The 15,280-nt window shown below is 36.4% G+C and overlaps 1 protein-coding gene across 1 annotated transcript in view; it reads right to left on the reverse strand.

Moving 5' to 3' along the window:
• Positions 1–4,878: 4,878 nt before the first annotated feature.
• Positions 4,879–15,280, reverse strand: part of ARID4A (AT rich interactive domain 4A (RBP1-like)) — a 50,025-nt gene continuing 39,623 nt past the window's right edge. Inside the window, 13 exon segments of the mRNA XM_009582430.1 lie at positions 4,879–5,916; positions 6,414–6,560; positions 6,786–7,001; positions 8,219–8,323; positions 8,515–8,969; positions 8,971–9,625; positions 10,550–10,612; positions 10,821–11,022; positions 11,216–11,300; positions 12,508–12,701; positions 13,369–13,379; positions 14,070–14,090; positions 14,616–14,838. Of these exon segments, the coding sequence (XP_009580725.1) occupies positions 5,813–5,916; positions 6,414–6,560; positions 6,786–7,001; positions 8,219–8,323; positions 8,515–8,969; positions 8,971–9,625; positions 10,550–10,612; positions 10,821–11,022; positions 11,216–11,300; positions 12,508–12,701; positions 13,369–13,379; positions 14,070–14,090; positions 14,616–14,838 (2,481 nt within the window). The 3' untranslated portion in view covers positions 4,879–5,812.

Raw genomic sequence — 15,280 nt, forward strand, 5'->3', positions numbered from 1 at the left:
CAGGAGAGGCAGCGCTTGGCTGTGGGGGCCAGCCGTGACAGGAGCCACCGCCGTGACAGGGCCATAAACTGAAATACAAGAGGAAAAAGAATGAAGAGTGTAGAAAACCATTGTAGGAGACCCAGCCTAACAGAGGCAATCAGGGATTTGACTATAAAAAGCAGTACTCCGTGGAGAAGCTGCTGGGCTGGCACACGGTGTCACTCACTGGGCGGGAAGCAGAGTAGAAGCAGAAGGAATCGAGGGTTTGGGGTTTGTTTGTTTTTTTTTTTTCTTTTAAAATAGCTTTAAATCTTACCCATTCCTAAGGGAAGTAATTTGCAGGAAATGAGCGAGCGTCAAGAGATAGGGTTTTAAGCTGCACTTACACGTAAACAAGTGGCTTGTTAAAAAGGAAAAAACCCACTCTTGTGCAATACAACAAAGTATTTCATACAAATTCCACATCTTACCCCTCCTTACGTAACTGGCATAGCTGGCAGGATCACGGGAAATTAGGCCAAGCTGTACCCAGATGAGGGATTAGACAAGTAGTTTAGAAATAGCTGAAGACACTGACAGGGCTGGAATGGAAATGTTGTTGGGTTACTCTGAAGAGCACGGAAAGAGAGAGACATCACCAATAACGCATAACTCTGTTTCTCACCAACAAGGCTCGGAGTGAGAGTTGAGCAAACACACTACTGATAAACAACCTGCAGGTTTCCACAGCTGTAGTGGAGCTCTAGTGCTCATTTTCTTTGCTGGCAAGGAATGAAAGTAAGCGTCGCAATGCTTCCCTGTTTTTTTTTTCATCGTGAGTGAGCTGTACTGGTGAATTAAAGCCAAGTGTCATAAAACAAAGACAGACACTTTTTTACCTTTGAAAACTATTGGTATAGGATAAGCAACAGCATAAGGGTACTAACTGATACCAACAGCAGGTAGTTGCAGACCTGAAGCTGAACCAACCAGCACAGCCCTGTTCCAAAAGCAGGATTTCTCTGAAAATGGGAAGAAGCAGGAATAGCAACATAAATAGGGCTGAGATAATTCAAAACAAAGAGGAAGCCAGGAAAGTCCTATTCTTAGAAAGGGAGAGAAACAGTCTGCTTTCACAATTAAGATTGCCTTATCTTTTCAGTTTTCTTTAAATGACAACGCAGTGCGTACTTGTCATCGGGCTGTGACTAATCACAAAATCCACCACTCAACTGCATTAAAAAAAGCACATACTCAGACCAATAACACTGTAACATGAAAAACTGAATTTACATATTCCTCCAAAGCAATGGATGAGACTAATAAATGCTTGTGGAATTTGGGGAACTCACATTTCCAAAACAAACACACACACACACACTCCCCCGAATAAATACTAGCTACTTAGTGGTGACTAATAAAGGTGAATAATTTTGAACTCTCCCAGAGACCTCTTAAAAAATCATCCTATGTGGTGGAAGAGAATATGGTAGAATGACAGATTTTCTCAAAATTTGAGGGCAATAGCTTGTGAGCTAATTATAACATGTCTTTTTCCTAAGCCCTGGAATTATAGTGAGTCAGTCTCTGGCAACATCCCCATTGGTTCCACTGCTTTATTATGTCCCTTACGTCTTCAGAGGTAGTCTTCATCCTGCACATTGTAGCAAATAATAAAATCCCAAGTACAGACAAGTAAAAATAACCAAGATTTTACTGCACAGTATCTGCAAAATGCAAGGGCACAGTGAAGTAAACAGCTCGACATACTTTTGTTAACACACTCATCTTTTGTTTCAGCTGGTAAATCTGTCTTCCGGCTCATCTGTCAGAGTTGTTTCAAGCGATCAAACCAAACATGCTCTTTTCTTAAAAAGAAAACAGCAGCATTTCTTAGCCTTACTGCTGTAAAAGAATTCCAGTAAATGCTGCCCAGAAAACCCATTTGGCTGCCTCAGCTATCCAAGAGTATTTTTAATGGGGAAAAGAACATTTTATAAGAATATTCTTTTTTTTTAATGTGAAATTCCATCTGGTTCACAAACCTCTCCAGAGAAAGAAGGCGCTCTCAAGAGTGGATAGTCTGAGACACAGGAGTTGACAATCCCAAGATTCAGATTCTCTTTCCAGCTCCCCATCAAAGCCATCCTGTGTAATTTTGGTAGCCATTACTATGTGGCTCCCTACATGTAAAATAAGAATATGTATCCATTTTAAAAATTTCTGCCTAGATTATTCTAATACTACACCCTTTAAAAAAAAAAAAAAAAAAGATTCAAGTGGAACTTGTGCAAAATACCACACATAGTGAAGAAGTGATTTAATCACTTTTTCTCTTCTACTGCTGTCCTTCAAATTAAAGCTCTTTGCTGCTCGCCGTGAAGGTCAGACACGTTATGCTTCCTGAAGATATACACACTATTTCACACAAATAAAATAGTGAAAGAAATTAGTTTCTTTCACTACTAATTACTATTGTAAATCTGTTTAACCTCTGTTGAAATAACGACTTGTTATTATTGTTCTGACATTTTTGCTTCTCCTGCCTGATCTGTTCAAAGCGATTGAGCAAGAGAAGGTTTCTCAAACACAAGCAATCCGATGGAGGAGCCAGAAACAAGTGGAAATTTAACTGGGTGTTGCTAAACTTACACGTTAGAGAAAATAAAAGCACATTAGTATACATGTAGCTGGTATACTTTATGGAAAGAAAGTAAAAACTAAAATAAGTAGGGAAGTGAATATTTTCTTACCTTATGTCCTTGAACGCAAATGTTTCAAGTTTTTTCCAACTTTCAGATATATGCCCATACAAAAATAGTAAATCTGACAAAAATCTGACAGTTCTTTGTACTAGTTGCAGGAGATGGGGGGAGAGTCTGAATTCTCTTACAGTCCTGTTCTTTTTAACAGTTCTAACAGTATTTGATCCCATAATCTTAATTTTATTTTTTTTAACCTCCTAACTAAGCTTGAAATAACATACATAATTTTGAGAAAAACTGTAAAAGATTAGGAGGTAGGAGAACAGCATGAAGCCTGCTAAGAGGGTGCTTTATTTTTGATTGCTCTTGCAAACATGATACCTAATCTCTTATTAAAAAAAAAATCCCAATTCAGTATAATCATAATTACTGCGTCCTCAACAGCATAAACTTTCATTCAAGGCATTGGAAGACATTTGGAATTTATTTTATGTCAACAAAGCAGAAATAAAGGGATTTTAGTAAAGTTAGAAATAAAAGACCTGTTAGGGTTTCTTACTGATTTCACCTTTAAGTACAGGATAGTCCCATATTATATAGTTAATCTTCTCTTCCCTATGGTATTTTTAAATGTCGTAAGAAACTAATTTAAACACCTACTAAATAATCTGGCTAACTGATACACTTCTTGCCAGAAAGATAAAACTAGGCAATCATTAACATGCTAGAGGCTTTGCCAGTGGCTTGGCAGAAAGTCATCCACCTTTTCCTGCATGTTTAGCCTTCCGCCAGAAGAGTAATGTTAGTTGTTATTGGGGGTGTGTCTGTCTGTCTGTCTGATGCATACTAGTGCAAGGTAAGCCAGTGGAAAGGGGAAGGAAGGAAGCGAGTTCTCTATGTCAAGGAGCAACCACCTGTTCAAATGGGTTTCCATGTTTCATGGAACCATACCTTCAGTCTTCCATGCAGTATTTTAAACATTCCTAAGAGATAAGGAGAAGCAGTCAGTGTACACACCGTGAATATCTATCCTGAAGTACAGTCGGTTAAGAGCTCATCCATCACCTGTGCGCGTTGAGTGTGTGTATATGCCTGCTTAAGATCTCACAGAGTTTGTAGACAGAGGTTAGATACCTGCGTAAGATATAATTAATCCTATTATTTCACTGAATTTAAAATTTACTTCTGCAAATATTAAACATGGAAGATAATCTGAGAAAATGTGACCCATGTTATTTCCTTTTAAATGAGTATTGCTTTTTATTCATACCTATTATAAGATTAACAGTAAAAGTTAGCTCTGAAAAAAGTCTTTACAACAATTTATGGAGATTAATTTTCCTATTTAGGTAAGTCCAGACATTTACAAGAACGATCACTTAAATAAAAATAGAATATAAAGCCTATGTTTAAAACATGGCCTTTATTAATGCTGTCTAGTGAGCTCCATATTTACCTTACATTGAAATAGTTCTGCTTTGCTTAAGAAAAGACAGAAAAAGTGCATTTACAAGAGTAGTTTTTCTTTAATTTTTTGCGAAAATGGAAGGAACTGGAATCACAAGTTGACAAATGTTGTAAAATGAAATCTCAAGAAACATCAATTTTAGTAATGCTACGCCATCACTAGTGTTTCGTTCTGACTTTCTGCCGTGTGAACCAGAATATCCTGATATACAGTCTAGAGCATCTATGTTATTACTCTACAGCATATTAAACACAGAAAAAGGGGTTAAGAACCCCTTTCAATGTACAAACATGAATTAAAAAATTGATAAAAAAATCACTTTTATACATAATGTATATGCAAACTGTTTTAAATACATGGTTTTGGAAGAGTTATTTACAAACTGTATCTGTCTGTGGGACAATCCACAGACAAAGCATACACAGTTGCTTTACTTTATTGTTGCATCTCAACTTTGGGAGATATAAATTCATTCGGCAGTACAGCAAACATAAGAACTTGTGACAAAGTATCTTAAGGGCAACCCAATAAATTTTGTTCCTCAAAACAATGTAAGTACTAGGACTGCCAAAGTTTTCAAATAAAGTCATAGTTTAATCCAGATGCCCGCTTGCAGATCTATGTTGTGGAGGATACGCAGACAGACCCATTTGAAATACAGGCGTGGCTACTGGACAAAACCTCCGTAAGAGCCATAACTGGTAAGTATGTTTTATCGAAAGAGTGAACTAACCTAGATTTTTTTTTCCAATTTTATTAATATTTTAAAAAATACATAAAAATACAACATCCAATGTCTGAATAAATATATTTAACAAGTTGCAAGATACCTTATTTTACACAAAAATTTCAGCTTTAGAAATCTTGTTAAATAACTTCATTGTTGTTATATATTTCATTTTTCGTCTTTTTGTAACAAAATAAAAACTCTGAAATTACATAGAAAAAAGACAAAATATTTTTGTCAAGGGATAAGATAGTCCACTGAAAACCTATTCACAATTCCACTGTAAACATTAATAAACATTAAAATATTTGCATAATTGTGTGCTCAAAAATCCTATAAAAAGTGGAAGACTTATTACAACTGTAGTTTTCAGTCAACTACACTTCCTTTCACAATTTATTTTGTCCCATTTACACCTTTAAAACTGGGCACATTGCTGAACACATACTTTGGCAGTTCTGTATAGCAAGTGCTTCCACAAAGAGGAACTACTCACCAAGAGTTAGCTTACAGCTCGGTGAAAGTGCAGCAGTTACTCAATTCTTTTTGATAATACTCTGATGTCTGCTTGGTGCACTTGCTTCTCTAAGATCTCCCTAGAACACCTGAATGCTTCATTGGACATAACTTTTCAAATTTGATAAGTGCCCTTTCTCTGCGTTAACCAAAAAAAAAAAAAAAAAAAAAATAACAAAACCCAAAACAAAAACAAACACAATGACAAGTATGTCACATTGTGCCTACAAACCTTCAGTTACCAATGAGCTTAATTTCTCTGAACAGTAAATTAAACAAAAGAAGAGGGTAGGCGGGGAGAACAGGTACAGTCCAGCAGTGGAAGTGTGTACAGAATAAACTTGGCAATGTCAAACCAGTTGAGTGCTTTCTGTGGTTGAATTTCAGGATTTATGTCCATGGCAGCAAGTTGCTGGCAAGGCAAAGAAACGTGTATCACCTGCATTCTACAGCAAGCACATTTTGTGGAGGAGAAGATGATGATGGACTCATTCCAGTGTCTGATGAAGCAGATGACATGGATGCTCCTGTATGTGACACTGAATATACAGAACAATAGATCAGCATCAGATTGTCAAAGTACATGTCAGAATGAAGGTCTCCTTGGTTATGAGGTTGTTTAAGAGACCTCAAAGAAGTGGCACAGTCACAGAAAACAGATACGGATTTTTTGTCAATTGCTTTCACTGCTATATTCACATAAACTAGACGAGTAACCTTACCTTTTCTGCATCACAGACCAATTGAAAAGATAAATCAGATGAGTCATTACGCTGATTGAAAACTCAGACTGAGCTTGCACTAGGAAGTCCAAGTTTCTAATACACAGTTATAAAATAGTCAGTGAATATTTTTGTTAGGTTCAAGTTCTGAAAAGCCACAAATATTCTTTCTAAATATGTATACATACAAACAGATGATAACACTTTTTTTTTTTTTTTCAAAAATACTGTCAATTAAACTCAAGTTGCTTTGAGTTACATATTTTCAAGAAAATTAACTCCTCATGGAAGCATAAAACAAATCTGAAAGTTACCTTCTCTGTCTTTCTTTTTTAATCGTTTTCTTCTCCTGTCTATGGTTGCTACTTCTGACTTCAAGGACATGTAGTATTTTCGGATTTCCTGTAGTTTTTCTTGTAAGAAGGAGATCCTTTCAGTGCTGCTCATATTGTCTAGTTCATCTTAAAAGTGGGAAGAAAAGAAAAAACAGTTTCATTAAAGCGATTTTAAGCAAATGAATGCAATTCTTAGGAGCATACAAGATGCAGCATGAAAGATAACACACTTCCATAACTATGCTATAAAAGGCCTATACCCAATTTAGAATCCCAAAATTTGCACATTTTTCTTTCAGAACAAATTTTCTTGTAAATTCCCTCTAATCAAGTCACTTAAAGAATTCTTACTGAGCTGAAAACTCCATTTGTATACTCTAGGCGAAGCATTCTGGTGGTGGTGTTTCTCTCTGTGTTTATCCTTCTCTCCATCTTTGATGTGAGGTGAAATCACTCTTGCAGGTGATCGAGAAATCTTCTGTGGTTTGGATGCATTTATGTGTTTTACAGGAGTACATTTACTTGAACTGTCCAGGACAGGAAGGTCTTCACTGTCACTACTTTGTCCTGCAGTAAGAGAAATATATTTGGACTTCAAAAAAACCCCTTGACATTTTAAGAACTGTAGTTATAGTCAGAAAAAATTATTAAGAAAAAAACTGCTCCTTCTTGCTCAGAAGATCCCAGAAGGCACACAAGGAAAAAACGTATCAGATTCAATGTATAACCTTATCAGACACAACATGCACTGAACTCTCACGTGTACTGATCGTTAATGCAGGAGAAGTCAAGGGCTGACTAGGCCTTTAGTTAAAAAGCAATAGTCAATTTTTTTTTTTTACAGAAGCAAGAAATAAAATAAGAGTATTAGAGCACTGATAAACTATCTTAAGTCACGTATTTTGGGGTTCTAATATAAAGCAGACACTAGAATCCCTTTTTTAAAGATTAAAACTGTATTAATATAGGTTGGTAGCACATGATTGTGTGTATTTACCAAATTGCTTTACGCATCTAAAGGAACAGTTCTGAAACATGACTAAAAGCATAAAAGCTTTAACACGTAATAGAAAATTTTAAGCTGATATATGCAAATATTTTAGATTCCCACATTAATTGCCAAGTTTTACACGAGCACGTTAAATATGCCTGAATATTGTATGTCAGATAATTAATATTTTAGTTTGATATTTAAAAATTGTAACACTGCTGCCACAGGGCCTAAATATAGTGACTCATTCAGTACAATGATCACCAAAAATGAGCTACAGGAACACAAAAATCCAGATTTCTACAGCAAGTTAAAAAATAGTCACATATTCGAGATAAAAACACAAAAGATCCCTTTTGCTGAAAAGTTATTCTTCAGCGTCAAACATTTTATCTTCATAAATGGACTTTTCCCCATGAGAAACACCTATCGTAAGACTTTAAAGGAGATGCTTCTATTCAGAACAAGATCCTCTTTCCCAAAATCATAACCAACCCAATCTATAAAAATCAGCATAATTGTAAGTATTTAGTAACTGCTAATATACGCAGTTATTGAAAGTTTTTCTTAATGAAGTAATTAAAAATAGCCAAGAGATTTCCCAGTAACACTGCTACCATGCAGCTGGCCAGTTCTCTCCAGTTAACAGCCAATAATCATGATGAATAATAATGAAAAACCCTGACAAGGAAGTCCCATCCAACAGAAATAATGGGTAACAGTGTGAACAGTGGGCCCTTATACACGTTTATAGGACAGCATAACCTTCCCCCTCTCCCCCCCAGGAATGTACCTGTTCCATTCTTTTCATTTTTGGCTGCAGCACTTGTTCGCTTTGGAGTACGCTTTTGTTTTTTTGCCAGTGTTCCACTATTGCTATCGCTGGGTCTTTTTTGACCTACATAAGAAGAAAAAAAAGACAAGACACCTAAAATATTTCTGCTACTAACAAGCTCTTTTTATAAGCAACAAAGAAATTTAAAACCAGAAGACAAAACAAACCAGTAATTTTTAGCAAAGTAACACCAGACTTAAGACAACTTCAGAAATCATTACAGCAGAGAATGACTTTTCACAGGAAGGGCTCACCTTTCTCTCCAATCTCTCTTTCTTGCACGGCTATGCTACAATTGCTTGACGTGGTGCTGGCTTCAAATCCATTAGCAGACTCGCTTTCACAGAGACCTTCTTGAGACTCTTCTGCCACACTGTCGACTTCAATAGTCATGTCACTTTCACTCTTGATACTGCGGGATTCATCCTGACTAAGAGTAAGGGGCGAAGCCACTGAAAAGCTCGACTGGACAGCAGGGGGTAAGGCAGATGGATTTGAATTTGAAGCATTAGGGTCTGGCTTTTCTGATATTGTGTCTTCATTACTGCTCTTCTCCTTTTCATCCAAGTCATCCAAGTCTACTTCATGGCAGAGCAAAGTTTCAGGACCAATCTGAGGCATTGCATCATCCTCATCTTTTAAGGGAACATTCTCATTTTCTTCAGATGGACGTTCGAAGTTCTCATTCCTCAGCTCTTGACCGTGCTGATGGCATTTCCTCATTTTCAGTTCTGAGGGACTCTTCAGCATTCAGCCCTCTACATTCCTCTGCTCCAGTACATTCATTGGTCCTCTCTTCAGATACAATATTTGGCACTTCCATCTCACTCTCTCGTCGATTTCTCTTCTCAGGCGATGCCTGTTCCAAAGTTTTCCTTTTCAAAAGCTTCTTATCTTTTGTAGAAGGTTCTGTTTCACTTTCAGTAGTGCTGGAAATCTCTTTACAGTCCAAGGAAGACATGTCTAATCTTTCTGGTTCTGCAAGAGCTTCATTTGCCACCTCTTCTTGGCTTCCTGGTGAAATCTTTGCATTCTCTAAACAGGGATCTTTTGTCTTGCTCCTTCTCCCTTTTCCTTTAGGTGATTTTTCAGCCTCTCTTTTGATTTCTTCTATTTGTTCTGTTTTATTTCCGAAAACCTGAACAATTTGTTCACTTTCTTCAGCTTCCAGTTTCAGTGTTTCTAATGGCTGTACTTGAGTCCTGTCATTTTCTTTCAATGCATGAGGAATCTTTGGGTTTTCTTCATCTAGCTTCTCATCTTGTAGTTTTTCACTTTTTTCCAGTTCTGAAGTTTCTGGAGAAAATTCTTCATTCAAATTCTTTTCAGACAATTCATCTGCTTCACTGTCAGATGAGCCAGAGTCTGCAAAAAAATTTTAAAAAGAAGGAAAGAGCACCCTAAATCATCGATTTTGGCACAATTTCTTTTTTCAACCACACAAAAACTTTTTGTCAGTAACCTATGGTATTCACATCAGTTTACAATAAACAATTTCAAACTTAAAAATTCTGCATTATTCGACACACTTATTACAGTTCTTATTTTTACTCAAAATTTTTATGAAACTACAATAGTAGCAGTACTTCTACTATTTCCCAAATAAGCCAATATAAACAAATTACAGTTTATAGTAGCAAAAATACTTTTACAGATTCCCATGATCTGGGAATTACCTGGGGACAATGCCTCCTCCACCTGACATTACAAAACCAAAATCCAAGCCTCCTCCACTCCATGCACCCCCAAACAGAAAAAAAACCCCAAACCCTTCCACACCACAATATGGACATTTCATTGCTAAACTATTGTATGAATCACGCACCATATACGGAGCAAGCATTGCTACGTTACCAGAAGATTATTCAGGGACCTGTACTAAAAGGAGACATTTCAGTTCTTGTTCACAGAGGCTTAGAAATACCAAAAATACTGCTGTCATTTGTATATAATTAATAGCTCTGCTGGATGATGTAGTACTGAGGTTGAGAACTTAATTACCACAATAAAGACTATCATTATACCACTAGATTTGGTCTGTTCAAGATTAGGACTGAAAGGCTCTGGCTAAAGAATATGGAATGACTTGCATAGTCATTTCCATGCCATAGCTCTTCCGTGAGCAAACTGCGCTCCTCAGCAGTGTCAGCTCAAGTACTTCCTCAATAAAATTCACGGGGAGAAAAAAAAAAACGGGGGGAAAAAAAAAGTAAAAAATAAAAATCAAACCTCTTTTCAAAAAGGTACTGAAAAAAACTCAAAAGCACACACAGGACTGAGATCACTCACTGTTTGATACTCTATCAGAATCAAACATTCCTGAGCTACATCTCGTCTGCCTGCGAGGTGTTGCTAAAATCAAAATTGAAAATATTAATTTTTATAGAGTAAAATATACACTAAAAATTTATTTTGTTATATTGCTTGAACACTGACTGGTTAAGTAGGACTTTAAAGCTGTTGACAGCACTGTGTTCGCTGAAGTTGTCATATTAATGCACCGCATTACATCACTGTTTACATGCGCTTCCATGCCAGAACACGAGTGCACCAGATGTACCTTCTGTTCCATTTGGTAATGGTGAGGAATCTGACAAGTTGTTCCGTGCACTTCTGGCTCCTGATTTACCTTCACTATTAGGTGTTTTGGATAAACTGCAAGTTGTGTTTGATGGAAGAGTAGATTTCAGAGGTGGTCGCCCACGCTTTGACTTTTGTTTCTCCTCATCCTTCTTCTCATCCTTTTCACTATCTTCTTTATTCTGAGGGGGGAAAAAAGAATTTTTATTAATATGTTTCACTGCTGATCATCAGACCTTTCCTTCTTTTGCTCTACACTTCTATTAAAAAACTTGACTGTGGACTGAATAACTTTTTAAAAAAAAAAAAAAAAAAAAAGGAGCAGCGATAGTAGTAAGTATTGTGCCACAAGAAACTTATTGAAATAACAATTACTTTTGTTTTTTTCTTCTGTTTTCTCTTTGGTCCTCCTTTGTCCACAGGCCAGATAATCCGATCAGCTTTCACCCATTCATCATATCTAAAAGTAAATAACAGCCTACCGTTATCACTGCATACAAAGAGGCAATATGAGGCTTAAAAGACTGAATTACAGAAAACATTTATTAAGGAGAGGTAGGAAAGCAGAGCATATGTTTACAAACACGTGCAGTATCTGGCATTACAAAGATGAATTACATTTCTAACCCATAAAAAATTTAAGGGGCAGGGGAATGGAGGTGAAAACTTCCTTGTCTCTCGCTAGCAAAGCACTGGAAGTCAGGGGACTCAGTCAGCTATAAAGCTTGTCAATTATTTCACATGATATACAAAAGTCAGTTTTTACCACACAATGTGTCAACAGTAAAATATACCTTTTTTGTTTAAAGGGAAAGTTTTTAAATTATAGCAACAAACTGTATGAGTTTCTGAAAAGCACAGCTATACTACTAGTGCTCCTCAAAATCTCCTGAGTTATTAATAAGCTAAAGGGACACATGTAAGTATTTGGGGAATACTTCCAACACACACAAACCTAATGTAGCCACATAAAGAAATTTGCTTAGTTTACTTAGAAAAATATGGATTTGGCATGTCTCAAGTTATATGCCAGAAGTATTTTAAAAAATTATCAATTTTGTGATATTTTTGTTTATATAGACAATCACGATGCTCTTAAAAACAACAACAAAAGCCATGTCTACAGCAGTATTGAATATAAAGCGTGGCTGCCCAGAGAAGCATTTGTTTAATTTTTTTCTATAGTTCTTTGTTGCTTAGCCCTCTCCTACCCTCTCTACATGTAATAACCGTTCATTATAATCACAGTTAACGCTGAATACAAGAATAAATTTTGTTGCCAAAATTTCAGTGCTTGATACTTAATTGTAGATGTCTTCACCGTTATCAATGATTCCCTTTAAATAAAAGTCTGATGCTGCTAACACTAGCTGACACAATAAATTACAGGGATACTCCTCGGAGGAGCGAGGATTACTTACTTTAAGCAGGATGGAAACTTGGAAACATACAAATAAGTATATTCTGAGATTTCAATGCAATACCATGTCATACCATGAACAAAACAACTAACATTGAAAAACGTAACAGAGTCAGATCCTGTTATCATGTTGATAATTCAATTCAGAGCCAAGTCACTAATTATCTTCTATTCTTAAAAACAGAAATTCTTTTGCAAATGATCCTTTTAACAAACAAAGAAATGAAAGACAATTTGTTCTCCTCACCTTACATTCCAACCATAGTAATGAACTAAATATAAAACCTCTCCATCATCAATTTCTGTGCTTTTAATACTGGCTTCATAAATTTTCTGAGTCTTTCCACGTCCATATTTTACTTTCACTTTGGTTCCAGTCAGGCAGGGTTCTGCGTCCTCCTCATCCTCTTCACCTTCTGATTCTCCTTTGTTCTCAATTTCCTCCCTGCAGTAAAGTGTATTTGAAATGCCCACTAATTAATGACAATCAAAGTTTTAATATTTAACTAGTGTAGCCAAGCTACTACAAAAGAAAAAGGCTGCAACAAAAATTTTTCTCATTTTCTGCATTCTGCGATGCCTCTGAAGCTAGCTTGGACACAGCATTTTAAGTCAAAAACAGGACTTACAGAGAATAGGGGTAAGTGCCAAAAATATCCAGAAAAATTATATTCTATTTTAAACACAATTTATTAGGTATACAACTACCTCATAGCTTAAAGATTTTTTTTTTTAATTAATATTTTGATACTACAGAAAGAGGAATAAGTTAACTCAGTGTTTGGCTCCTAAATAAGACAGGAAGAACTAACTTCAGTTTTTAAAATATACTCGATTTTGACAAACTATGTTAAAAAAAAAAAAAGAATGCTTTCTTCTACAGTTTGCTTAATAGGCTAGAGATTACTACCAGTGCACAGTAAGTCTGAATCGCCATCACAGTGATCGTCTCATGGATACAAACACCATTCCATTGAAAAAAAATTTGACTACAACACGGTTTAACCAAGATTAAAAGTGTCTACACAGCTCTTATTAGCTCTAATATTTAAACATTCTACTTAAACATATTTTCAAGAGCTACAATCTAACCTATTTTTACCTATACTTCTCCTTTCCCTAAGTTTAGGGTGAATTTAACATAATGTAAAAGTTAAACTACAAAAAAGTCATCAAGAAAGAAAATACTGAAAAAGGCTATGGGTTTGCTTTTAATAAAATATATTTGTTAGCCTTCAGAGAAGGACGAACTATCTTGTTGCGGCAAACAATTAAAAGACACATGACAAACACCATCCGCACCACTTAAAGAAAACTCTTTGATGCCTTAGTCATCTGACATACCGCTGCAACCTGCTGCACACCCACACTGTACCTTCATTTGAGGCATTTCTGCATGCTACGGTGCACTGCAAGATTATTTTTTTTGGACTGCACAGTGACACTTTCTTTAAAATAATTGTGTATTGTTCCCACTCCTCAAAGCTCTTTAGAAGAAAATATGCAATACTCCTATCAGGCTTTATTCAGTATCAACGTGTGTCCACACCACTTAGCCACATGGACAAGAAAAACAAGCTAGGAAAGCCAGCTTAAACAAGTAAGACACTGCCCTTGACCACAGCCAAAGTTAGCTAAGAAGAGGTCTACTCTGGTAAAAAATTAGTCACAGGCTCACAACTCGTTTGTAACCAGGACTATAAATCCAATTCAATTTGCCAAGCTTAGTCTCTGGGTGCCCTTTTCCCTTTGCCATTCCATGTCTCTCCATCCCCTCCTCTTCAACCTACCTCTAGGTTTCATTCAAACTCTCTCTTTCCTTCTCCTTTGCTTTATCAGCTGATCCCCTTCCTGCCTGCCTACAATACATCAAGTAACAATAAAAACAAGCAAGCTGTAGGTTCACCAGCCATCACTAAACACTAAGCAAAAGCACAGAAGAAGGGCTTTCTTTTCCGTTTATATTTCAACTGCCCAGAAAAGTCTGTCCAAACCGTTGCTCACCATCCATACAGCACCTGGCATACTTATAGCCTGGTCTACTTGGTGTCTGTACATACTAGTGTGATAAAACACCAACACAACCTTGGCAAGACTTTTAAGAAAATGAAAGTGAAAAATATTGTCTGGCATCTACCAGAAAAAGATGCTTCCATAAAGTGCAGTAGACTCTACAAGCTTGAAATAAAATTTTCCCTTTCCTGTCTGGCTGAGTGAATTAGATCCCCAACTTCCATATTTTAGAAAGTGTCAGATCTCCAACTCTGTGTGTGCTCCTGCTTGGAGTATGGTTCAATCGTGACACAGACATACTCGTAAGGAAGTTATACAAGTTAATGTTTAAAACTCTTCCGCCTGATTCTTTATCAGAATCCTCCTGTTTTTTAATTTTTTTCTCTTTTTGCTTTGGTGTACTTTTTCTCCCTAGTGGAGTTTCATTTTCTTTCTTTTCTGCATTCTCAGGTGTCTCCTCTATATCTTTGTTTTCTTTGTTACTGTCTTTTAATTTGTCTTGTGTTTTATCCTCTTCACTATCTTTTCTAGCAGGGGTTGCATCACGAGCAAGTCGTCTTCGTCCCTAGAACAGAAATAAAATCTGTTTAATGACTCCTGTCAAAAATCTGTATAATCTGCATAGCCTCTCCAAACCTCAGCTAAAAGTAAAACATACTATTCCTGCAGAGAAGAAAGGTTTGAGATAACACCAAAAAGCAAAATATTCTAAAATGTTAAGATCATAGAATCATTTAGGTTGGAAAAGACCCTTAAGATCATTAAGTCCAACCATAAAATCACTGCATCAACATGAGATGTATTGCAAATGTACTGGAGAACAGCCCAAGTTAGGAACAGCTTTGCCATACTAGATGGACTGGAAATGTAGGAAGCCATCAGTTGATAAATGCTGCAAGTTTGATATGTAGGTAGGAGCAATCTACATTTATATACGATGCAGAAAAGGACATGGGGTTTATCTGAAACAGACTGAATCAACAATGTGCAGCTATGAAAAAAGGGCT

The sequence above is a fragment of the Fulmarus glacialis genome, unplaced genomic scaffold, assembly GCF_000690835.1.
Source record: "Fulmarus glacialis isolate BGI_N327 unplaced genomic scaffold, ASM69083v1 scaffold16187, whole genome shotgun sequence".
Classification (NCBI taxonomy): domain Eukaryota; kingdom Metazoa; phylum Chordata; class Aves; order Procellariiformes; family Procellariidae; genus Fulmarus; species Fulmarus glacialis.